Source organism: Epinephelus moara, chromosome 14 (genome assembly GCF_006386435.1).
Source record: "Epinephelus moara isolate mb chromosome 14, YSFRI_EMoa_1.0, whole genome shotgun sequence".
Classification (NCBI taxonomy): domain Eukaryota; kingdom Metazoa; phylum Chordata; class Actinopteri; order Perciformes; family Serranidae; genus Epinephelus; species Epinephelus moara.
Genome location: NC_065519.1, coordinates 26415778 through 26439436, shown reverse-complemented (window position 1 = coordinate 26439436; position 23659 = coordinate 26415778). Strand labels below are relative to the sequence as shown.

Genomic DNA, 23659 nt, shown 5'->3' with positions numbered 1-23659 from the left:
AATATATTTAAAAAAAAAAACATTTTAATGTCAAGATACAGGTGACAGTGCTCTGTAATTACAAGACAATACTTGGTACACACGCACAGTCTGATCATTCAAAGTCAAACCAATGTCAGTATTTAAGAACTTGTATATTTATATGAAAGGAAATAAAATGACATGTTTTTTTTCTGACTCAAGTCCCACAGATGTCTTCTTCAGACATTTAATGTGTAACAGACACTCAATGCAACAAGATGGTGTTGCATTTCATTAAGTTAAGCCAAGCGGTTTGCAACCTATCTCATTAGGTTTAGCTGGTTCAGAGCCATTCACTCTGCGCCACAGCATTGTCCAGCAGGTCCTCCTGCTCTGCAGGCTCAGCTCCCGCATCGCTCTCTAGATCTCGTGCTGGAGGAGATGGTGGGATTTCAACAGCTCTCTGGATACGTACCTGGAACATCACATGAAATATAGTTTAATTTGTGAGAAGCTGACTGTCCATGACTGCAATCTCAACAGAAAATTAAAAAAAATAGAAAATCTGAAATCTTTACATTTCTGTTTCTTTGCACATATACACTAGAAGTGAACCTTAAGATATGTTTATGTTAAAACCCATTTGGCCAATGACATCCTTAACAACCATATTTCATGGGCTATTTTACACCATTGTACCGTGACAAGAATGAAAATAACTTAAAATACAGACAGTTTGTATCAGCTTGGCTGAAATTAAAGCTTATCAGACAACACATACAAACTGTTCACAATACTGTTATAAAGAGCAGTGGTTCTCAAATGGTGTGCCATGATGCCAACTCAGGTGTGGGATTTTGGGATAACCACACATTATCGCAATATTCAACTGAGCCTATACAAAAAGTTAGGAATTAATTTTATTTTGACTATCAGTTTGTTGTGCGCACCTATGTCCTAATAAAGAGGCAAACTTTAGCTAAAAATTTGGAATTTAATTTAAAAAACCTTCACAGGGAACATATTTGTTTTCGTTCGCATATGGGAATTATAAGTGTGTGACACATCAAAAGCGCTGATTGGCAGCCAGTGTGAGGGATGAACAAAGCACCAGCAAAGACAACCTCTCACAGAAAGAAAATTAAAAAACTGTCACTATGATGTGTGCTTTTTCATTTTACTTCAACCCAACCTTCAACCACAGATCGAACCATGTGATCATGCACTGAGACAGCACGAGATGAGGGACACAGTTTCCACACTGCTCTGCTCAAGTCTGCCCCGTCAGCACGTCTACACCACTGGCTTTTATTTGTCTGTATCAAATTCAGTGTCACATTGATATTTGTGGATATAAAGAAGCCACGTCAGCTTACTGTTGAAACTTTGACTTGCTTTAATGATTTTTTTTATTGCTGCTGTGCCTTTTATTAAAATGATATTTAATAGTTAAACATTGTGTAACCTCAAACAGTAGCTACAGTGCAGTATGCCATTCTGAATACCAATGTCACAGTGGGGCAGAAAAGTGCTGATTTCTCTTGTAAATAAATACAATTCTCCTTTAGTGAATTCAGGTTACAGTGTCGGCCCCTTTTGCTGTATGGATTTTTCACTTCTGTTGTGAAGGTTTTATAAATTCACATTATATTACTCACTATATGTGACACAGTGAGATAAAATAACATTGCAATCTGCACATTCATGCAGGTCTAAGTCTAATGCTGGTGACAGTCAGTGATCTGACAGCAGCTTACCCTCTTGGCCCGGATTGGCCTCTTCCTGCACGGACACAGGTAGAGGAATGAAGTACAGGCAGCAAAGCAGCGGAGAGAGAACACTGTTTCCAACACGGACATTAAGATGAGAGGTATCCACAGAATGATCGTGGTCCCCTGGTTGACAAAAAAAGATGACAGCACATATGTCTGATCAATAAACTGCTTCCTTTCTATTATACAGCAATTCAAGTCAATACAAAACTGCTAACGGATAAATATTTATATGGAACTTACATAGATGCGGGTGGGGTCAAAAGGGCATTCATATGTGATGCTGGAGGAGCCGACATCTTTAGGGAAAGACTTGCAGTGTGTTAGCAGGCCTTGCCCTTTGTTAGCAATGGCTTTCACCATGGACACTGACAAGCTCAGGGTGGAGGCGATCGCCAAGAGACCTGCCACGAAGCTGAAGACCAGCAAGACCCACTGCTGGCAAGGACAACAGCACATGTTAGTCAGTGACAACAAAACACTTGATCTAGTATGGGAAAGACATTTTCCTCATAAAAGATAACATGCTTTTCAGGGTCAAGTAGATGTAAGATGGAAGAGCTGTGCGAACATGGAATACAAATCAGTATCAGTAGTAGGTGGGACCAAATAACTGTTTTGCAAGTCACAAGTAGGTCTCAAGTCTTTACACTCAACTGGAAAGTCACAAGTCACGTCCAAAGTCCTAAACTCTGAGTTTCGTGTCATAAACAAGTCATAATGTGCTCTTTCGCAAATGTAATGCCGTTTAACAACAGAGTAATAATTTATCAAATTTACAAAAAATCATGACTTCTTTTTTAAATTTACATTTATTTGTAAAAAAAAGTTTGTTAAAAACCTTCTTAGCTGTTAAGATCGTGTTAGCTTAGCATTAGCTCACTAACTATGGTAATATTAGCAGTGCATAACTTCAAATGCTGAAAGAAATTTTATGTTGTTGCAACTTCGTCTGATATTTGTGACTCATACATTTTGCATGTGGCAATTTCTTCTTTTTCCTAGTTTTTGTACGTGAACAAAATTATCTTTGGTGTCGTTTTTTCCAACTGCCGCTCAGTAACGTTATTTCTTCATGATTCTCACATGCAACTTGATTGGATCCTGTTGGGTTGTTCAAACAAAGTGGATCATCTGGGGAATTGTCGACTTGCTGGGAATGAATAGCGTTAATGATAGTTGATTCAGGAAATAAACTGATCTATGGCACAATCTTTAAAAAACATACTTTTTAATCTTTAAGCTCAGGTGAAGATTTGAAGTATTTTTAAGTTAAAGGGCTTAAATCCAAGTGAAGTCACAAGTTACTGATGTTAAAGTGCAAGTCGAGTTTCAAGCCTTTTTTGATTTTTTCAAGTCTAACGTAATCAAATTTGTGACTCAAGTCTGACTCGTATCCAACTCGTGACTCTGATAGAAACCACAGTGAGTCCTCATTAGTTTGAACATTTGAATGAACTCCGTATTTGCACGACATGTATGTTACCAATTTAAATAGGTATCATCTTCCATATGTCCACACACACATGCGCTCACTCAAACACAGAGGGCAAGTTCTGACAGGAGCCGGCAAATGAAAGATGTGTGTGCTGAATGGAGGAGGGAGAAGCTATTTACCAAGATCCTGTTCCTCTTGTTTTTGGACAGGACAATGGCGGTTATTCCAGAGATAATTCCCTAAGGAAAAATAATGGATCATTCATCACAGATACAGGTGATACAATACAACTACTCAAGTCTTTTTTTTAAGGATTTACATACTATACACTGCAGCAGCAAACCACTACTTCCAGTTTTAAACCACCACCCACTGGTTGCTTTTAAGTTCTTTATACACATGGTGAGTCTTTGCACCACTTACCAACAAGCCTGCCACAATAGCAATGACATTAGAGATGGCGTACACCATGGTACGGGCCAAAGTGTGCACGTTGATGTGCCTGAGCACGGCACCGTGCACCAGTGCTCCAAGAAGAAAGTTGACATGGCCCACCAGCACCAACCCCAGCCCCATTTTCATCAGGGCTTTGTTGTCCTTGAGGTTGGCGCAGCATACTCCTAGAGGAAGCGCAAAAATGTTATTTTGAACTCAGTCTTAAATTAGCTTCAAGCATTGTGACCTCTGCCAAAATCTAGAAGATAAACAAATTCTTCACATGTGACTGTAACCCTATAAAAGAGTGTATAAACACCAGCTGTTTGCACATCAGTGTTGTTGACAGGAACCGACACAGTATACAAGATGAAATTACAGTAAGCACAAGTTTGTTACTGATCTAAAATATAGAATGAGCTAGAACTGCAGCACACTCAGAGACTGTGTGAGACTTCTGCAGTGTTGTGGTTTCAGCAAAGCGAAAAAGAAAGCAGGCCAGTGGTTAGCACACCATGACAACGCTATAGAATAAGACCACAATCATCCCCGACCCCTGCTGAGAGGGCTGAAGATCTCACCCCCTGCATACTGCAAACTGCTGCAGCTATGTTAACAAGTCAGAGACGGGGTCTGTGTTGCACTGTGTTATTCCTTCCTCATGGGAAAGGTGAAGCACCCACCCATTAACTCCCACGTAAGCCCCAAACAGGACAAAGGTATGGGTGGGGTGTTCAAACATTCACCACCACAATAACTTGGCCTGAGGTGTCAGGTACAAACACACATCTCCTATTGGTTTGTCTCATCCAAGCCTTCAGCTGGTTGCTGTGTAAAAAAACTCACTGTGTTTTAGGTCATAACATTGTTAGTCTAATGTTTGCTGCCAGTCAGGTACACATAAGCACATATTGTTACTGTGATGTACAGACCCAAACAAATACACTATGGTTTAATATTAAAAATATTCATGTAGTGTCATAGTTACACATAACCTGCATGTCTCATTCTGCTTTTTACTTTCTGATAAGATGATGATAGGCTATACAGTGTGGGACCCATACAACCTTTATCTGAACTATCAACAACCTATTATGAATCCTTGCAACAGCTACCCTCCCAAAAGTTTCTTTTATCTAGGTCTAATTCAAACAACCACATTAGTTAAACAGGTTTCGTTTGAATAAATTAACAATATAAATAAGATATCACATTAACTTCCGTCATCCAAACACCAGAAGCGTGTCCTAGGTCTTCTCTCCTTTGGGCTCAGTTGACTGCGCAGACCACGCCTAAAAACTTTGGCACGACATACCTATATACTCCGTCACTGCAGGTAAACACGTATGAAAGTCAACTTACCTAAATTCACCATGGTATATTTTATGTCCCCTCAGCTCACATTAGTGTACAAGTTGTATTAAAGTCATTTCTGGCAGTTATTTTTGGACACTCCGCTCTGGTAGGTCTGTCTTCCTCCGCTGCCGCTCACCTGCACACACGAAGGCGTCACCTTCCGCCTACCTGTGCGGAGGCTCCGCCCCGCTGCACGTTCACTGTCCATCACAAAGGGAAAAGTTATTTATCTGTTTGACCCACATGCAGCTCTCTCCCTATTAGCTAATAGCTAAATTGAAGCAAGCATATTTCAAAAAATTATAACAAGAAGTAGAGTATATTGTAAGAACACCTTTTATTCCTCCTTATTTAGCCCATTTTAATGCTTGGTTAGTAGTTACCTTGCTGATTTAGATTGTTAAACCACTGAATTATAATATATTTTCATAGGCACTGTTAGGGAGTAAGTATTTACTGTGAAACTGCAAAAAAATGTGCAGGCCCGAATCAGGGGTCGGCAGCCTTTACTACTAAAGAGCCCTATTTAGCCAAAAAAAAAGACAATAAATTCTGTCTGGAGCCGCAAACATATTTGAATAAAGGTAACAGCCTATTAAGTCTAAATTTGTTCATCAACATAAGGAATAGGTGTAAATGAGCAGCCATTAATATGATTTACTACAAGGTGGCTACTCAGCAGCGGCTATTTATAACTATTTAGTACTTTAACTTTGCAGCTTTGGTGGTAAAAGCAAATGAATCTGTCCATACATTATTAAATCCTAAAGCTCTATTCCTTTTTTGGATTTGAAAGCCATAGCAAGCCTTGCTAGAGGGACTCCAGGCTCGCCACCACTACTGAAGCTGGGCAATATTTAGAGGAAAAGGCACCAGAACGAAGATGTATGATGCACATTTTAGTTGATGAAAAGTTAAAACATTTTTTAATTCAATGTATAGGCTACACAGTTTTACAATTGTAGAATGCAATAATTACTTTAGGCATAAAACAATGACAAATGAAAATCTGAATGTTAAAACATAACTATTCATTTCCAGATAATTTTATGTCAAAGCCACCGGAAGCCACTGGTGAAGTTGTAAAGAGCTGCATGCAGCTCCGGAGCCACAGGTTGCCTGCCCCTGGCCTAAATAGAGGCCTAATTATAATCCATTACAGTAACTGAGAAAAAAAACCATGTCAATAAATTACAGTGACTAGTCCAAATATTGCTGATTACAAAGGGGTTACATCTGAATATGTATTTTTGGTAAACAGCTTCGATAAAAAGAATAACTTTGACAGTAATCCCTGCTGAGTTGTTGTGAGGTTTACACTGCCTGGTTTAAATGTACGTTTTTAGAACTTTTCATCTTTATTGCGTAGTTTAAAACATTTGTTAGAAAAGTAATCATATAGTTACATTAGTCTGACATAGTGAATAGAATAGTTACATTACTTATTAGATTTTTAACAGGGTAACTAGTAATCTATAACATATTATAAAAGAGTAACCTTTCCAACACTGATCATAGGCCAGACAGTATATAAAGAAATTAAAATGATCCCTGACTTTTACCTCTCTATTTTTTAAAGTGATGCATCACTGACTGCAGTCTAGTGATGTAATCTGTAATGGGTCATTCTGCATAATGAGTACTCACTCTTGGTACTTTACATTAAATATATTTTGATGCTTATGCTTTCGTACTTTTACTTAGATTTTTTATGTAGGACTTTTACTTGTAATAGAGTATTTTTACTCTTTAGCCTACTGCTTCATTTGTTGGTTTTTAGTAAGTAAAAGATCTGAACGCTTGGTCCATCACTGTGCTCCATGTCCATAGAGTTAGTGATCCTGATTCTTTATTCTTTTACGTCCTTTGAATATGTAAAGGTGACTTGTTCCTCACACAATTAACATAATCTTAAGAAAAGAAATGTATTACATGCACAATTTTAGAAATTATAATATCAGCATGATACCACAGAGTGATGTCAGTGTCAACAACTGGAATCGGGCCAGTTTATCTGTCTCAACCAAGGCAGGCAACCAGACACTACCCAACTTATTTCTTCCAGCGTGCCGAGATTGGGCCAACGCTGTGCCAGGTCATTTTTGATAACAGCCCAGTGATGGTAGTGTCAGCAGCCAAAATTAGGCCAATTTATTTGGCCCATTTATCGGGTGTCATTCATCCTGAGTGTCAGCAGAGTCAGGTAACTAGGTTGGGCCAGTGCTGGGCCAGGTCATTTTGGTTATCTGGGATACTTTGTGTAGTATCATGCTTGTATAATATGTCACAAAACCACACCAAATGTACTACTGACTCAGTCATCAATAGGCACAGTATAAGGATATAAGAGTCATCTATTTACATTTTCTTTAAGTGAATATTGCTGCTATTATTGAAGATAGGAAAGACTGCATGATTTACTTCAGACAGAAGTTATCTCAGCTTTAAATATCTGAAAGAGCATGAGCAAAATTCACAGTGTTGTTTTTTTTGTTTGAATTATAGCTGCTAAACACCTCCTGTCTCACAGTCACACACACAAAAGGCATTACTGGCTGGTGTCTCCTCTCAATGCGAGATAATTGCCTGCCTGCCTCGTTAGCTTGATTGCCAGCACCTGACCCTCCTGCCACTGCACCTTATTAATGACACACCTGGGGTGTGTGGGGAGTAATCAGAGTGGTTGGCCCACTTTGAAGTTTGCAATGGGGACAACAGAGATATTTCTTTGCCTTTTACTTGGGCATTTAATTTCTGCTCAATCAGTGATAAGAAAGCAAGCTCCACCATTTTTTGAGGATGTTCCGGGATATTTTGGCAACTTCAGGCCTTTTCCCAAAATGAGGCCTTTTCACCACATCATGCCTTTTGACAACATGAGGCCTCCTCCATTTGAGAGAAATTTTGACTTCACTCCCTACGACACCATCTTCAGCTCCTGGCGAACCCCAAGTCCTGACTTTCACATGCTCGTTGAGTTACCTCCCATCATGATCATTCCCAGAATAGAGGTGTTTTGCGATGAATCTAAGCTAACTGTGCTGGTCGATAAGAGATCCAACGGTGACACACTGACTGGAGAGGAGCTACAGTTGGGCGATGGTTGTTACAGTAACAGAGAGCTACCAAACCAATTTGTCTTCACTTACAGTGTGGATGAGTGTGGAACTACTGCAGATGTGGTGAGTTGACAAAATTATTTAGTCATTACTTTGTTCCCACAGCACCACTTGTAAGACTTTCTGATACTCTCACAGATGCAGAACGGCTTGGTGAGGTATACCAACTCTCTGCACTTGGATCTCAAAAAACTTCCCTCCACCTGGTGGCAAACTCCATCCAGCGTGCACATCTCCTGCATTCCAAAGAGGTGCATCCACTGAGTTAGCAAACATTTGCATGTGGTCACAAATAACCACACTAATGGAGGATATGTCTTTCAGGTCATATGACAACTTATTTGACTCTATGACATTTCCTGAGAATGGCAAGACCTTTAGCATCAAAGCTATGAATCGTGAGTAATAACGAGTCACATATGCTGTGATACTTGGTGTTTCACTAGTAGTCACAAATGTGTTTTTCCTGCAGCATCCTGGACCAGCACTGCAGACTCTAATGTCTATAAAAGAGGCCAGGTTGTCAACTTCCAGGTTTCTGCCAAAACCAGGCCAGAGCAGCAGCTTTTCATCCAGTCCTGTTTTGTCTCTGCATCTCCTGAGCCTCAGACTAGACGCAAACATGCAGTCATAATGAATAAAGGGTAAGCAGCCAGTCAGACATTTATTTTAATGTTTGGACATGATGTTCTAATTATCCCTGATACATGTTGTTCTCTACCAGGTGCACGGCTCCGTTGGGTTCTCCACATGCTGTCGCACAGTTTGTGGCCTCAGACAGAGCGGATGTGGTTAATTTTGTCCTGAACACATCTTATCTCATTTCTGAGGTGAGGATTTTTTTCCCCCCATGTTAAGACATTGTTATTGCAATACTGGAGTTTCAAGTCATAAAATAAAGAAGTTAAAAATGAAGACATTTCTAGAATAACTGATTACGTAAGGGTTCATAGGATATCTGGTTGAATAAATTTAATTCCACGGGATCTAATTTGAAAACAAGTTAGGATACATTTTGCCAACATAGGACACGAGGACAGGTGCCATAAATATACATACCTGCACAAGCACACACAAACAAGTGGGTATGTGTACATGTAAATACACATTCTCACACATACATTCTTGTGTTTACCCATGTACAAAGAGACATCAGTACAATCATTATGTTATCACATCTGACAATTTAACTAATATGAACTTGTGAACCACCTTCTCCTCTGAAGCTGTTCATCCACTGTACCGCCCTCGTCTCAGACCAGGGCGTCACCTCTGGTTCTAAATCCTGCAACTATAACATGATCCAGTCAAGGTATTTGTACACCCATGCACTAGATTTGGCTTCTTTTTTTCGCCCCTATAACTTGATCTTTCTTTCAGATGGGAGGACGTAAGTGGAAATGTGGATGTGTGCGAGTGCTGTAGTTCAAAGTGTAGAGGCCTGTCCGTCAGGCATCTTCCTGAAGGTCAGCGCTTGTGTTTTTGTCAAACGGTGCAACAGTAAACAGACTTGGGTTATTTCTGGTGTCTAACGCCACTGAATGTGTCATTTCAGACGCCAAAGCTACCGTCAGCACTGGCCCCTTTGTCATTGTAGACAATCATGTGGTGCCCTCTGTCTCTGAACCACGGGAAACCTTCACCACCCCTGTAACTGACGCCACACAGTCTGATGGTGCAGCCACTGAGGACGCAATTGTTTCTGGTACCTCTCTGTCAAGACCCCCTCAGGGAGTTGTGGTTTTGAGTCAGGACCCTGTTGCCAGACTGACCCTCTGGCTACCTGGACAGGTGCAAGATGATGAACACAGCAAGAATATTGGTCCTGAGTCTGAAGACAATTCGAAAGTTCAGTTACAGGAAAGTGACGCCGTATCAAATGACATTCCTGAGCCACAACCGTCAACTACAGACCAGGAGCCTCTCACAAATGAGATTGGAGATCAAAGTGCAACTGTAGGTAATATGTTGGACCTGAATCTTCTTACACATGTTGTTGGATGGGTAATTCCTCCACAAATGGAAAAAGCAACTTTTGGAGAGGAATCCCAAAGAAAACGGCGTTTCGAAAGATCTGAAATGTCTGAGGCTCCACAAGAAGTTGACATCCCTCTGGTGGCCGAGATGAATATCCATGTCTTAAACCTGAATGATTTAAACCAAATGACAGACGAGCTGACAGATGTGGCTCTGGTGCCCCAAGAAGAAACAAATGATGCCCCAATGATTCGCTCAAAAATTCAGTTAACCAAAGCCGGGGATGGGTCGCAGACACTGAGTTATGAGGAAGAAGTGATGAGAAAACAAGACGGGAAAGGTGTGATTAAAAGAAAGCAGGAGCCCAGACAAAGAGGGCTGCGCTCAGCTTTCCTGGATTTGCTGAGGTAACTAATCATGTAATGTCAGTATGTTTTATGCATGTGACTATGACTAATTTCTCCATTTCTTTTCCCCAGGAGGATGGACAAAGCAGAATAAATGCATCTTATAATAATTTTCTATAATTGTACTTTTAACAATAAATGACGAGCATTAATCCAGTGGCTTGTTTCATATTAAGTGATATAATTTTTTTTTTGGTTGGATAGGCGCAGCAGGAGGCAATAAGGATATAAGATCCCTTTCTTTTTCTTTTTTTTAAGTCAGTCTCTTTTTCCAACAGTACAAGCCTCTATTGATCCCCAGAGGTGAAACACAGGTATTGCAGCAACACAAAGACAACAATAAGTATCTGTTGAAAATTCTCAAAATGGTCAGTTTAGCTTTCTTTGTTTTTTTTTTTTTTTCTTTAATTACTCCTGTGGAGGAATTTCCCTCGGAACCTCTGGAGATTTAGGTCACAGACAATGTTGGGTGTAGCATAGGCCTATTTATATATTATTTTGAGATACTTAATATTTGTACTATGCAGTGTAAGGAAGGCCAACCTCTTTATATATTAATATAATTTAATTTAACATTTATAGCCCACTATAGTGCCGTCTTGACTCTCCTGATCTTTGTTTTGTTCTGATATGTAGGCATATGTAACGTTCAACAACACTTATTAATTTGCAATGATGACAATGCCTCTCAGGTGATGTTGCACAATAGTAATGTAACAAGCAGTGTATGAATAACTTCCTTCAAGGAGCAATTGAGTAATGTATTGAAATGTAATGAGTAATAAATAAATTGAGTAACAACCACAACACTAGTTGCAGAGTGGAGATTGAAAACGGTCCCCTCAATCCCCCTCACCTACGCTCCAAGTGGTTGCTTTTTTTTTTTTTTTTTTTTTTAATGTACCCCAGGTTGTAAACGATCTGGGGGAAACTGCTTTCTCCTACTCTATACATGGGCATGGAATAATCTTCAAAAAGATCTAAAATTTGAAACACTTATATCCATTGATAAATTTTAGGGCACCATGAAGAATGTAGTGGCAGAGACATGTGCTTATTTTTCTTGAGAGGCCACTATGTTTGAATAGTCGTTTTATTGTGGATTTTTGTATGTTGTATTTGTTGCATTGTAATCTCTATTACAAGGTCTCTCTTGTAGATTTTCAATCTCAAAGGGACTTCCTGGTTAACCCTTTATGACCTGAGCCAATTGGCTTGATGTCTTTTAAAAACATGGGAGGAAGGCAATGAGCAATGTAAGAAGAAATGACCAAAAAAAAATCAGCAAGAAATTAGTAAAAGAAAATTTAAAGAAAAGAAGGCTAGAAACAAACAAGGGCATGACCTGGATAGAGTGCTCAAATTATAGTCCTGTAACATAATTTTAAAATGTCATATTAAAATTAATTACATAGTTTCCCCCCTGGTTTTCTGTTTTATTCTTACCAAGTTGTTTAAAGGTTATCAGGGTTCAGAGGTTCAAATACATGCAAAAGGCATCTGAGAGCAGCACAAGAAAAGTGATGTCGCTCCAGGTTTCAGGGGGTTGAATAAAGGTTAAAAAAAAAAAAAAAATGTTAAACAGGTGTTTATGGCCCTGGTTTAAGTTTTTATTAATGTAGTATGAGATGTGGTGCAATAGTTGATGATTATGTAGTATATGATATTGTACAGCAGAATATCAAATGTATTAGTATAGACTAAGGTACAGTATATTAAGAGCTGGTGGGTTAATCACCCTTTTAAGTCTTAAAAGAGACGCAGTAGTTTCTGTGGCAGTCTTTTGTATTCCCACCCAGATGTCGCTGTGGGGAGCTGGGCTGTGTAGTTGGGACAGTACAGTGTGCGCTCTCCCTTTTACACCGCATGCTCAGTGTTGTTTCTTTTTTTTCTCTATCCCATGTTTGACCCTGGCCACTATTTCCTCCGCACTGCCACGCTCTATAAAGTGCCCACGCTTCTCCTCACGCAGTCTCTTTCCCCGGCCACAAAACAACCGTGAGTGTCTAACTCACCGTTCTTGAAAAACTTAAAATAAAAATAATATAAAAAATATAAAATCCACAAAATCTTCATAAAAACAAGAACAGTACTACTTAAAAAAATATATTAAAAAAACAGCAAAAAAATAATTTACAAAAAATACCAGAAACAAGAGGCCTCGGGCTTTCACCCGAAGTTGGCGTCTTTTAAAGGAAGGAATACTTCAGAGGAGATCTGAACACCGTGATTTCACAGCTTTGACATTTTCTCACCCAGCTGGACCGCACAGCCAGCTGTCTCAGTAGTTAGGAGAGGAGCGGAGCGCAGTTCGGACCCGGGATACACTTCATACCGGCATTTCTCTGGCATTTTGAGGGAAGCCTTGCATTCATTTCTATTGTGCAGTCCGAGATATGAACACAGCGACGGGGAGTTATCCGATGGCTTCTCTTTACGTTGGCGACCTGCACCCCGATATCACGGAGGCTATGCTGTATGAGAAATTCAGCCCAGCCGGACCGGTGCTCTCCATTCGGGTATGCCGTGACATGATCACCCGGCGATCCCTCGGATACGCTTATGTGAATTTCTCCCAGCCCGCTGACGGTAAGAAACGAAGCATGTGAAGTGATCACTGTGCAGTTTGAGCATGGCTTTAAGATGCAGACAACATGCATCCCTCAGATAGTGACAATGTCACCATATGCTTTCAATGTCAATCCTCAAACTGTCTGCAACACCAGAGACACTGCCAGTGAATCAAAGCATGACTTATGATGCATGACTTAACTATAAAGTGATATATTTGCTGTCTAAATTTCAACATCCCTTTTTCAGACTGGTTGGAGCACTCATTTGACCCATATAAGCATGCCCCAGTTGTTTTATTCTCCTGCTAATATACTGTATGTCACTATAAGCCCTCCCTCGCACACATACAGTCTGACGTGTGCTTAAAAGTGAACAGAGAAGTCATTTTGTGTCCATAATTTATTAATACAAAGTCTCTTTTTGCAGATCTCGCTTATTCCGCCCCAAAAATGACCCATTTCTGCTCCTATTTAAAGGGCCACTGAGTGAAACTAATTCCCATTGCCCTCTGCTGCTATGTTCACTGAAAGCAAGGGATAGGACATGCACAGCTGAACAATAACCCCTGCACTGCCTGCTTGACATGTCCTATGTGTATTGCATTTAGCCTGTTGAGGATGAGTTGAAGCATATAGTCGGTACATCTGTAATATTTTAATCACTTAAGCTGCTTGTTTAATCTGTTAGAACCTCGTGGCCGGTATCGAAGCATTGAGCAATAATAGCAGGTGTTGTGGCTGTCTCTTGCCTCTCATAGTGACACTATTTACATTGTGTGGACCTCTTAACCTCTTGTATCAACGTTAAACACCTGTCACTATTCATCTGAGCTCCAGTCAGCTACCAAAAGCTGGAGTAACGATAGGTAACCGCTGGCTCATTTCCAGGAGGGTGGTATCACTCACTTGAGTAAATGTAAGGAGAGCCACAAGTGAGAAGACACCATTTGTTGTTGGAAGTGTAGACATGGGGGGGATGGTAGCTGTTGGGTGTTTAAATGGAGTCCTAGCATGTTGCCTGTGGGGCAAGAGCTTGCTGTCTGTAATGAAGTGTAACTGGTCAGTGCGTGTGATTTCATGCAGAGTCAAGCAGCAGTCAAGACCGTTTGCAATCTCCCTTTGATTTCTACAAGTCACGGCTGAATGTGTAAGCCCTCACAAGACCCAGTGTTGCTCATCTGAGCATTCTTGTCGAGTGTCTCTTCCCCATCAATGGTAGAGAATGCTCTACTCACACTCCATGCCAGCACATACCTCCCAGGACCCCTCTCTAAATATAGAACGACTTTCTGAGCAGCCCAAAATTTGCCTGGCTGTAATACTTTTGAGTTCTTAACGTGACAGAAATGGTTAACAACAACAAGTAATTCAAAACCGTGAACATTTCACCACACTGATTCACTGTCACTCTGAATGACACCATTTAAAATAGGGATAACTACAGTGTATCACATAGATCACTTTGCCCCTTTTAAAACTAAGATTTCTGCTCTGAACCTTCCAGAAGACCACATGTTTGACAGCGGTCACACACCTTCCCTGAGCACACGGGCTAGTGAAGTACAATTGCAAGCCAAACTGCTGATGCCAGCAGACGCAAGGCAGCTCCGTTTTGTTTACCAGACACTTTTAGCTGGAAAGCCTGGCCTGTGTGTGTGTGTCTGTTAGTGGAGTGACTGAACAAAAGGATGTTTTGGCATGTGTGCCCACATGGTCATGAGAGTCTATATGAGAGTTAAAGCGATAGACGGGAAGAGAAATGGTGCAAATCAAACCTCAGAGACTGACCTGGGTTCAGAGAGGACATAATGATTTGAGAAAACGTAACATATCACATCTTAACACCACAGTTTAAGCTCATTGTCGTTATCTGAGCGTCTGCTGCACTGCTACTGCAACCGGCCTAGGTGGGACGTGGCCCAGCAGCATGTGGTGAGACAGAGAAGGGGGCCATGTGCTCCAAGCTTGCCCACTGCAGCTGCCCCCCACACTTGTACCAGCTGCTCACCAGCCACATGGTCTACGGCAGTATCTTAGCCATGTTACGTGGGCCTTGTTAATGGGCTGGCAGCTGGAATTCTCCATTGTAGCACACACTCCACATGAGGACAGGCTGTTTTAATACACTTACACCAGGATTGTTATTAAAAGAATGCTGTTTGTGTTTCAAAGGGATGGCTGCATTATAATAATAGGTATTGGGAGAGTGCAAATTGCTTTTGTGAGAGCGCTACAGTAGATGTTTTGATCTTGATAGATGGAGCACACATACCTGCACTGGTGACTGACATGTTTTCAGACTCGTGGCTCCATGTAAACAACCCCCTCTCTGCCCCTCCTCCCTGCAGCTGAGAGAGCCCTGGACACCATGAACTTTGACGTGGTGAAAGGGAAGCCAATCAGAATCATGTGGTCCCAAAGAGACCCCTCCCTCAGGAAGTCTGGCGTGGGCAACGTGTTCATCAAGAACCTTGACAAGTCCATTGACAACAAAGCCCTGTACGACACCTTCTCTGCCTTTGGCAACATCCTCTCCTGCAAGGTACAATTGACATAAATGCAACTGAGGGACGTTAAAACTGCTCTATATATTCATTTTGGAAAAAGTGTTCCTGCTTGGAGATTCACACAAACTGTGCTTCAGTTAGAGATCAAATTTGAACAATATTCTTATGCAATCAAAACTTTCTCATGTAAACTCATACAAAACCTCACCTCTTAATTCCGATGAAAAGCTAGTCACAGTGTTGCAATACTTCCAGATTTGGGGAAATATGTTTATTCATTTTAATGCAGAAGATTAGATGAGAAGAATGCTACCACTCTCATGTCTGACAGTTAAACATGAAGCCACAGCCAGCAGCTGCTTAGCTTAGCTTAGCCTAAAGAATGTAACTAGCTTGCTTGCCTCTGTCCAAATGCATGTAACAGCCTAAAGCTTGCTGAAATGACAACCAGCATAAGAAAAACCCTTTAAAACTACAAAATGTTGCTTTTACACTTTGGTTTTTGTATGGATTTAACCAACCACAGTAAACGTGTTAATTTGGACAGAGCCAGTCTAGCTGTTTCCCGCTTCTTCTGGTTTTTATGCTAAGCTAGGCTAACTGGCTGCAGCTTCATATTTAGAGGATAGATTTGAGAGTTCTATCGGTCTTCTCATCTAACTCGAAACATGTCACCTAAAATCTTAAACTATTGCTTTAAAGTTAAACAATTGTGTGCAAGCATCATGGTGCCTCTCTAACAGAGTGCTGCAGGAATGACATGTGTTTGTAGGCCAACACTGAAGTTGTTAAGTTAGTGATGTGTCATTGGATTTTGGATTTCAATTGCAGAAAATAATTTTTGTGGTAAACAAAAGTTTATGAAACTTGCATGTTTTGTTCAGCAAAATAATCTTCACAAATGAAAACTGCTTTTTATGGTTTTTGAAGCATAAGTGTGATAGCCAGAAGTAAAAAGCTAACATCAGGGTATAAACAAACTACAGTAAGGTTGCATGACTTAAACGTCACCACAACAAGGCAGTAAAGCCATACTCAGCATGATGACGTTCTGTAGTCTCATTTACTGGCAAGCAACTGTCATATAAGACACTTAAAAGCTCAGTTTCTGGGTCATCAGCATTTTATTTCATAGAATGAAACATTAAAGTCTCTTAAGCTTGTGTGAACCACAGAACTTATTTCAGGCATCTAACCAAAACCCCATTAAAATAAGAAACACGTTGACTTTGAGGTGAGCAAACAAGGAGTGCTAGGATGCTAACTCACAGGACTCATTCCTGCATCACTCCATGAATGCACATTTACCCGTGTGTCTTCCTGTGCTCCAGGTGGTGTGTGATGAAAATGGCTCCAAGGGCTACGCTTTTGTCCACTTTGAGACCCAGGATGCTGCTGATCGTGCCATTGAGAAGATGAACGGCATGCTTCTGAATGACCGCAAGGTGTGAGTGTCTGACATAATCTAGGAAATGGGGACAAAGGGGCGCTTATTTTCGATATTGTTTTAAAAAGAATTTTGAAGAATTTAGCTTTAATTTTAAAATTAAACTTGTTATCATGACATTAAAAGTCCATGTGTACAGTGGCAGGTGCAGTGTTTTTGAGCATATGATGATAATGGTAATAGCTTATATGTATTAAATGGTGTTATAATCTGTATATAAACCTGACTTGCTTGTTGGACATGTGTTGAGTGAACTGACTTTTCGTGTCTTTTTTCAGTTGGTGAGCTTGTGTGTGAATAATCTGACTAATAAGCTCATCTCTCACTACCGCCAGTGTGAAGATAACTTCTGAACTGATAGATAACAAACTAAAAACTCTTTTCTTTCCTACCAGAAGCATTTTGTGTTGCCTCATTTGTCAACTCGCTGGTCACCCGTCTTGGAGTGTTTGTTTGTGTGTGTGTGTATGACCACGCTTGTGTGTTTTAGTGATGGATCGAATGCAGGAATGCAATACTGGATGGCAGAAGGGGAGAGGTCGTCATAGCAAGGTATATAAGATCATTTGGTCCTCCTCAGCTTTCCTTTGTACTGTGAGACTCTGTTCCTCCATCCCTCTCCATCCACCTCCTCATCAAGTTTTGGACCAAGAATTAAGATGGTTGTCACTGTGATGTCTAGCATGCCAACATATCTGCCTGCCTCTGGTGACATTAACAGCAGTTGGATGTTTTTTCATTGTTTACCCAAGGAATGATGATGAAATGTAGCTGTGAATTTGTTTTGTTGATGTTGTCCCTGTTTTGGTTTTTTTGGGGGGGTAAAAGAATCTACTCTCTTTTACCTATGGTGCTTGTGTGGTCAGGTCTTCCTCTCCCGGATCAGGACTGTTTTTAGATCGGAAAAAAGGAAGTCAAAAGAGGTGGATCCTGGTTTGTTTTTTCAACTCTGTCGGGCCTGTTTTACAAGAGTGTGTTCTGCTGCTTTCCCTCTATCTTAAGGTTTGTGGGTCGTTTCAAATCTCGCAAGGAACGGGAGGCTGAACTTGGTGCCAAAGCCAAGGAATTTACCAATGTCTACATCAAGAACTTTGGAGATGATATGGATGACGATCGGCTCAAGGAGCTTTTCGACAAATATGGTAAGAAGGAGACTTGACTGATGGTTATTACTCCAAACTCTTACATGGTCCAGTTCTGCAAGTTTACATCCACTCATCTGACCTTCAACCTTTGCAGGTAAAACACTAAGCGTGAAGGTGATGACAGACCCCACCGGCAAATCCAGAGGCTTTGGATTCGTCAGTTATGAGAAGCATGAGGATGCTAACAAGGTATGTTGGTCTCATATACTAAGTCAGTGGTTCTCAACTAGGGGTCCTTGAGGGAGTTCCAGAGGGTTGCCAGAAAAATTGGGAATACTTTATTTTAACTATTTAATTCACTATAAAATTGAGCCCAATGTGAGTAAGGGTACTTTTGTTATGATAACTGATGCTTCCTCACATCCTTTCTCCTCCTGTGACCTGGAAAGTGCTCCCCCCATGTCATCATGGAGGATCTTCCAATCTGTTAAATGCACTTTGAGGAGAGAGGAGGCTTTCTGTATCCTACACGTCTCTTCCTCATATCACTCTCTCTCACATCCTTGCTGGGAGGAGCTAAGATGTGAGGAAGAGACATGAGTGAGGGAAGCGAGGAGACATGTCAGCATTATGAAAAGCATCCTAAGAGTTATAAGGGTGAATATTCTGATTATAGGTTTTAGGTCCTCCACAGCTGTCTCCTCAACTGTAGCTGACAACTATAGATTTCTGGTCTTAATCATATGCAGCAACCAGCATCTTTTCAGATGGAGGTTCTTGAAGCAAAATCTTATCAAATGGGGTTCTGTGATCTAATGTGTATCAGTTTAAGGGTCCTTGAAACAAAAAAGGTTGAGGACCACTGTACTAAGTGATAAGTACGTGATCAATGTGACTTTATTTGTCATGCTCTGCGATAACAATGATTTTGTCCAAAGGCTGTAGAGGACATGAATGGCACCGAACTCAATGGCAAGACTGTGTTTGTGGGCCGGGCTCAGAAGAAGATGGAGCGTCAAGCAGAGCTGAAGAGGAAGTTTGAGCTGCTCAAACAGGAGAGGATCAGTCGTTATCAGGTCTGTAGAAACTAAGCCCTTGATTAATCAAATCAGTCTTAAATTTTCATGTATTAATGTCAAAGAAGCTGCCAAATATGTATCATGACTGTCTGTCTTTTGTTTCAGGGTGTTAATCTTTACATCAAGAACCTGGATGACACCATAGACGATGAGAAACTGCGTAAAGAGTTCTCTCCGTTTGGCTCTATTACAAGTGCTAAGGTGAGAATGATCAAACAGCAATGCATCACCGCTAGAAAAAGGATTTTGCATCACTGCAATATAAATATAGCAACAGTGTTGACAATATGTTGTGTTTGAAGTTACCCAGACGCAATCTGTCTGTATATTAGGTGATGCTGGAGGAGGGTCGCTCCAAAGGCTTCGGCTTTGTCTGCTTCTCCTCCCCCGAGGAGGCCACCAAGGCCGTGACTGAGATGAACGGACGCATCGTTGGTTCCAAACCCCTCTACGTGGCTCTGGCTCAGCGCAAAGAGGAGCGCAAAGCTCACCTCACCAACCAGTACATGCAGCGCATCGCTGGCATGAGGGCCATGCCGGCTAACGCCATCATTAATCAGTTCCAGCCCACCAGTGGCTACTTCATGCCAGCTGTGCCACAGGTGTGAGAATCAAAATCTGAGCAAATGTATTGTGTTACCATTATATGTGTGTCGGGGGCTGTTCCTAGTTACAAAGCCACATATAATAATCACCTGAACACAGGTTCCTTCAGCTCTATGAAGGTTTTTAGCGTGTTAACTCATTATGTTAGAAAAAGCCCTGAAGACCTTTTGTACGCTACAGCCTAGCATCAAACTGCATCCTGGCAGAATCAGCAACTAGCTGGTGAATATAGTGGAGCATTTTAAAGCTTCAGAGCCAGATACTATTTTTCTACAGGAGTTAGTGAAGACCAAACACAAATCTAAAAGGAAAGTGACATCTGCATTTACTTTTGCAAAGTTGACAAACCGGACTCTATATGAATGCTGATGTTGCACAATGTCTGCTGGATGTATAAATAGGCAACTGTATATCAACAAGTTATATCATGTTAATCGCTGTATCAACTTTAAATGTGAAAACAAGTTAGTGTTGTATTTACAGCCACAAGCGACCAAAAAAAATAAATTATTGCAGGTTTAATACACTTAATTTAGACTTAAAATGTCAAGAAAAGTATTATTATTCCCAAACAACTCCAAGTGAAATTTTTGCACTACATTTCCCAGAAGACACCATGCAAACTTATACTTTTCTTTCCATTTTATATTAGTAAAAATACCACTGATGAAAAAAGTAGTCACATCAGCTATTTTAGTAGAAGAGGGGTGCGCTAACTTCAGCTAACAGCACTAGCATTAATGACAGAGCGTTATACCTGCAACAATTGTAACTTACCACTAGTTACCATGCAACTAGTAGCTTCCCACAAATTGTCATTCCTCACCTGACAGACACTTTTTAGGGAGGCGCAGTATGACGCTGTAGCTGTACTGTATTAAATGTAAACTTTTAAAATTAAGGTATTTCAATGGACCACAGATAATTAAAATATGCCTGCATTTTATGTAATGCTCAGGTGCAGCACAAATTGTTTCTGAGGGCTGCTAATGGCCCTCAGGCTGCACTTTGAGCAACAATACAATAGGGTATGACTTTAGTGCTATAAAATGATATATTTCACCTACTTGTATCCACCAGGCCCAGAACAGGACAACATACTATGCACCTAATCAGCTGGCACAAATGCGACCCAACCCCAGATGGCAGCAGCAAGGTGGCAGAGGTCAAGGTGAGCATGTGGTACTATATGCACCACTCTTTCATATCCTGAGGTTTTGTATTGCATCTCATTGTTTTTGTTGATGCTTCTGTCACCTTAAGGTGGTTTCCAAGGAATACCCAGCTCGCTGCGTCAGCCAGGACCCCGTGCCAACTTGAGACACATGAGTCCTGGTGGCGGCTCACAGGGCCCACGAGGTGTGTTCATCAATAACAATTGACGAAAATGATCACCATGAACTCGCTGACTCTGGCTTTAGCACTTTATTGATCCTACATAAAGAGTAGAGGACCTAATTCTGCTCCATGTTTCCTCCTCTCTGCTAGCCTCCGGCCAGGCCATGGCTCCTCGTCCCTCAATGGGAGTCCCTGGACCCCGTGCCATACCTCCTTACAAATATGCCACTGGTGTCCGTAACCCCAACCCCCAAGTGGTGCAACCTATTGCCTTACAGCAGGTATGGCCAAAAGACTTGTCTCATTATTTTTGGTCCCTATCATATCAAACCCCCAGACCTATAAAAGTTTTCCTTTGTGCACTCTTCATCCATTCTTTATAGGCTCAGCCAGCTGTGCACGTTCAGGGCCAGGAGCCTCTCACGGCCTCCATGCTGGCTGCTGCGCCCCCTCAGGAGCAGAAACAGATGCTAGGTAAGAATCCTTTGCCAAAATGAATGGACTGTAATGCTTTCAAGTTTTTATTAGGTTGATTTATTCTTGTTCTTTTCCAAATAGGTGAGCGTCTTTTCCCATTGATTCAGTCCATGCATGCCAACCTGGCAGGAAAGATCACTGGCATGCTGCTAGAGATTGACAACTCTGAACTGCTGCATATGCTGGAGTCTCATGAATCTCTGCGTTCAAAGGTACTTTGCAACCTTTATCTTTGCCACAATGTCACACTGAAAAGTCTGTCATCCATTCACTCTGTTCCTTTATTCATGTTTGATGTAATGCTCGTACAGGTGGAAGAAGCTGTCGCTGTGTTACAAGCCCACCAAGCAAAGAAAGATGCCACGCAGAAAGTGGGCAGCATGGCTTCTACTGCTGCAGCTGCCACATCCTGAAGACTGTGTGCTGTAATGAATCGGTATGATAATACATAATCAGTCTATTCATGCATAAATTATGTTTTGTGATAGCAATGAAAAGTCACTTTGTCGTTTCAGGGCACAGAAAAAGGAGCAGAGATGGGGAGAGACACGCTGACTCCAGACACTCGACGCCTCTGAACAATTATGCAAAAATGAAAAAAAAAAAATGGAAAATATAATTTTAAAAATATACTTGAACATTTTGAAAAATATTACAGTTCATAATTTTCTAGTTCTGTAAAACTTTTAAACTGCATATCAGAAGCAATAATGCAAGTGAATTTTGAATGAAGGTCCTTCATTTTGTGGCAAATGAGAGAAATCTTTTTTCTAAAAGGAAAACGAGCCTTGTTCTTTTTCTTTGCTTGGAAGTTTTATGATTGATTTGAAATGATGGACTCCTCCATCCTATCATGTTATCATGGGTGTGTGGTATTCTCAATAAAGGGATAATATATCAAGTTTACCACTACTGTGTTACTTTAATGCTTATATGTAACTTATTTGATTAAATTGGCACTGCAGGAGTAGCACAGACAATGTAAAGGACAGACGATTGATGCATGAACATAGGAAGAGAAAATGTTTAATGTGCCTCTTTTTGCACTAAAGACAGAATGGTTTCTTCCTGTACCAAATGAGAAATTGTCACTGAGCCCTTGCATGTAAGCCTCATGGTCAAAATGATTGTCATGACTTCACTGCTATGAAATCTAAACAAAGAGTGGAGCCAACCCTGAACAGGAAGTCACAACTACAGAGCCATAAGGTCTGTCACTTTTGCATCTAACAACTCAACAACAACGATGTAGCGTTGCATTAAAAATACAATTTTATAAGTGTCAACTTCATGGTAAAACTGTCCTTTTTGGCTATCTGGCATAAGATATATGTAACTTGAAATTTTTTCTGAATGTTAGTCCTTCCTCTTGTCATTTTTCTGTGTGATCAAGATTTTGAAATCCTAAGTATGTACTCCACAATATGATCCTGGTGTCAGAGAGCATGTGCTGCATCGAGTTAAGGGCCAGATAAAAGGGACAAAAACAAACAGCAGAAGCCTACTGTTAAAAAGAGGATGAATTCATTGATTACATTATATTTCCTTCAAGGAAGGGGTTCATAAGGTTTGATAATAGGAAATATTTTAAATACTTTTCCTGTAAAGTAAAGTGATTTCTTTATTTTTCTTGTCTTGGTCAAACAAAATACTTTACAACAAGTCAGAGAGATTTTTTATAACCTGGTCACCCAAAGTTGTCTCTATTAACTGATCTATAAGCATTGGTAATTCACTTACCATTATTAAACTCAGTTATAACTTATAAACCCTTTACAAGGATGCCTGACTAGAAAGTGGTGCCCAAAAATATTATATTCTTGTCTGCACATAAAATGCCACCTTTAAATACAGAAAGAAAGCAAAATGAAATATATTTTCCACTGCAAACATTCTGGCTTGTCATAGAAAGAGAGTAAGTTCAGTTTAGCTGCCTCCGTTTCAGGGTCCTGATACTGTGCATGCTGGTTTGCTGGGACAGGCATCATTAGTGATAGAAACACCTGTGCTTTTCACACTATAACAAGTCAAAATATCTGTTGTGAAAAAAGTCCTTTAATGAAATTGCCATCATTAATTTTA

At 40.6% G+C, this 23659-nt stretch overlaps 3 protein-coding genes across 5 annotated transcripts; 2 read left to right on the top strand and 1 right to left on the bottom strand.

Annotated features, from left to right (window-relative positions):
• Positions 1-6: 6 nt before the first annotated feature.
• Positions 7-5126, bottom strand: tmem54a (transmembrane protein 54a). 2 transcript variants are annotated; one of them, XM_050061799.1, is made up of 6 exons: positions 4969-5126; positions 3595-3791; positions 3351-3410; positions 1977-2171; positions 1719-1856; positions 7-436 (listed from the first exon to the last, which is right to left on the bottom strand). In XM_050061799.1, the coding sequence occupies exons 1-6, from the start codon at positions 4979-4981 to the stop codon at positions 305-307; spliced, it is 735 nt and encodes a 244-aa protein (XP_049917756.1). In that variant the 5' UTR covers positions 4982-5126; the 3' UTR covers positions 7-304. The 2 variants fall into 2 exon arrangements, with proteins under 2 accessions (XP_049917756.1, XP_049917757.1); XM_050061800.1 differs by having other exon boundaries at positions 1977-2168.
• A 2530-nt stretch (positions 5127-7656) lies between these two features.
• zpcx (zona pellucida protein C) lies at positions 7657-10720 on the top strand. Its single transcript, XM_050062036.1, has 9 exons — positions 7657-8144; positions 8220-8332; positions 8406-8479; positions 8554-8725; positions 8806-8911; positions 9308-9393; positions 9462-9547; positions 9637-10465; positions 10538-10720. The coding sequence occupies exons 1-9, from the start codon at positions 7668-7670 to the stop codon at positions 10557-10559; spliced, it is 1965 nt and encodes a 654-aa protein (XP_049917993.1). The 5' UTR covers positions 7657-7667; the 3' UTR covers positions 10560-10720.
• A 1687-nt stretch (positions 10721-12407) lies between these two features.
• Positions 12408-22483, top strand: pabpc4 (poly(A) binding protein, cytoplasmic 4 (inducible form)). Of its 2 annotated transcripts, none has more exons than XM_050062061.1 (15): positions 12408-13054; positions 15387-15580; positions 16877-16992; positions 17995-18134; positions 18232-18326; positions 19016-19153; positions 19262-19357; positions 19489-19758; positions 20843-20933; positions 21026-21121; positions 21251-21381; positions 21484-21574; positions 21659-21789; positions 21889-22002; positions 22093-22483. In XM_050062061.1, the coding sequence occupies exons 1-14, from the start codon at positions 12862-12864 to the stop codon at positions 21988-21990; spliced, it is 1884 nt and encodes a 627-aa protein (XP_049918018.1). In that variant the 5' UTR covers positions 12408-12861; the 3' UTR covers positions 21991-22002; positions 22093-22483. The 2 variants fall into 2 exon arrangements, with proteins under 2 accessions (XP_049918018.1, XP_049918017.1); XM_050062060.1 differs by having other exon boundaries at positions 12409-13054; positions 21889-22013.
• The last annotated feature ends 1176 nt before the right edge of the window (positions 22484-23659 follow it).

Coding starts and splice junctions, on each gene's coding strand:
- tmem54a (XM_050061799.1), bottom strand. Junction 2,172..3,350: donor ACAAGAGGAACAGGATCTTG/GTAAATAGCTTC, acceptor TGTCCTTGCCAG/CAGTGGGTCTTGCTGGTCTT. Junction 437..1,718: donor GGCCAATCCGGGCCAAGAGG/GTAAGCTGCTGT, acceptor GTGATGTTCCAG/GTACGTATCCAGAGAGCTGT.
- pabpc4 (XM_050062061.1), top strand. CDS start 12,862: ATGAACACAGCGACGGGGAGTTATCCGATGGCTTCTCTTTACGTTGGC. Junction 13,055..15,386: donor TTTCTCCCAGCCCGCTGACG/GTAAGAAACGAA, acceptor TCCTCCCTGCAG/CTGAGAGAGCCCTGGACACC. Junction 18,135..18,231: donor GGAGCTTTTCGACAAATATG/GTAAGAAGGAGA, acceptor CAACCTTTGCAG/GTAAAACACTAAGCGTGAAG.
- zpcx (XM_050062036.1), top strand. CDS start 7,668: ATGGGGACAACAGAGATATTTCTTTGCCTTTTACTTGGGCATTTAATT. Junction 8,480..8,553: donor TAGCATCAAAGCTATGAATC/GTGAGTAATAAC, acceptor TTTTTCCTGCAG/CATCCTGGACCAGCACTGCA. Junction 9,548..9,636: donor CGTCAGGCATCTTCCTGAAG/GTCAGCGCTTGT, acceptor GTGTCATTTCAG/ACGCCAAAGCTACCGTCAGC.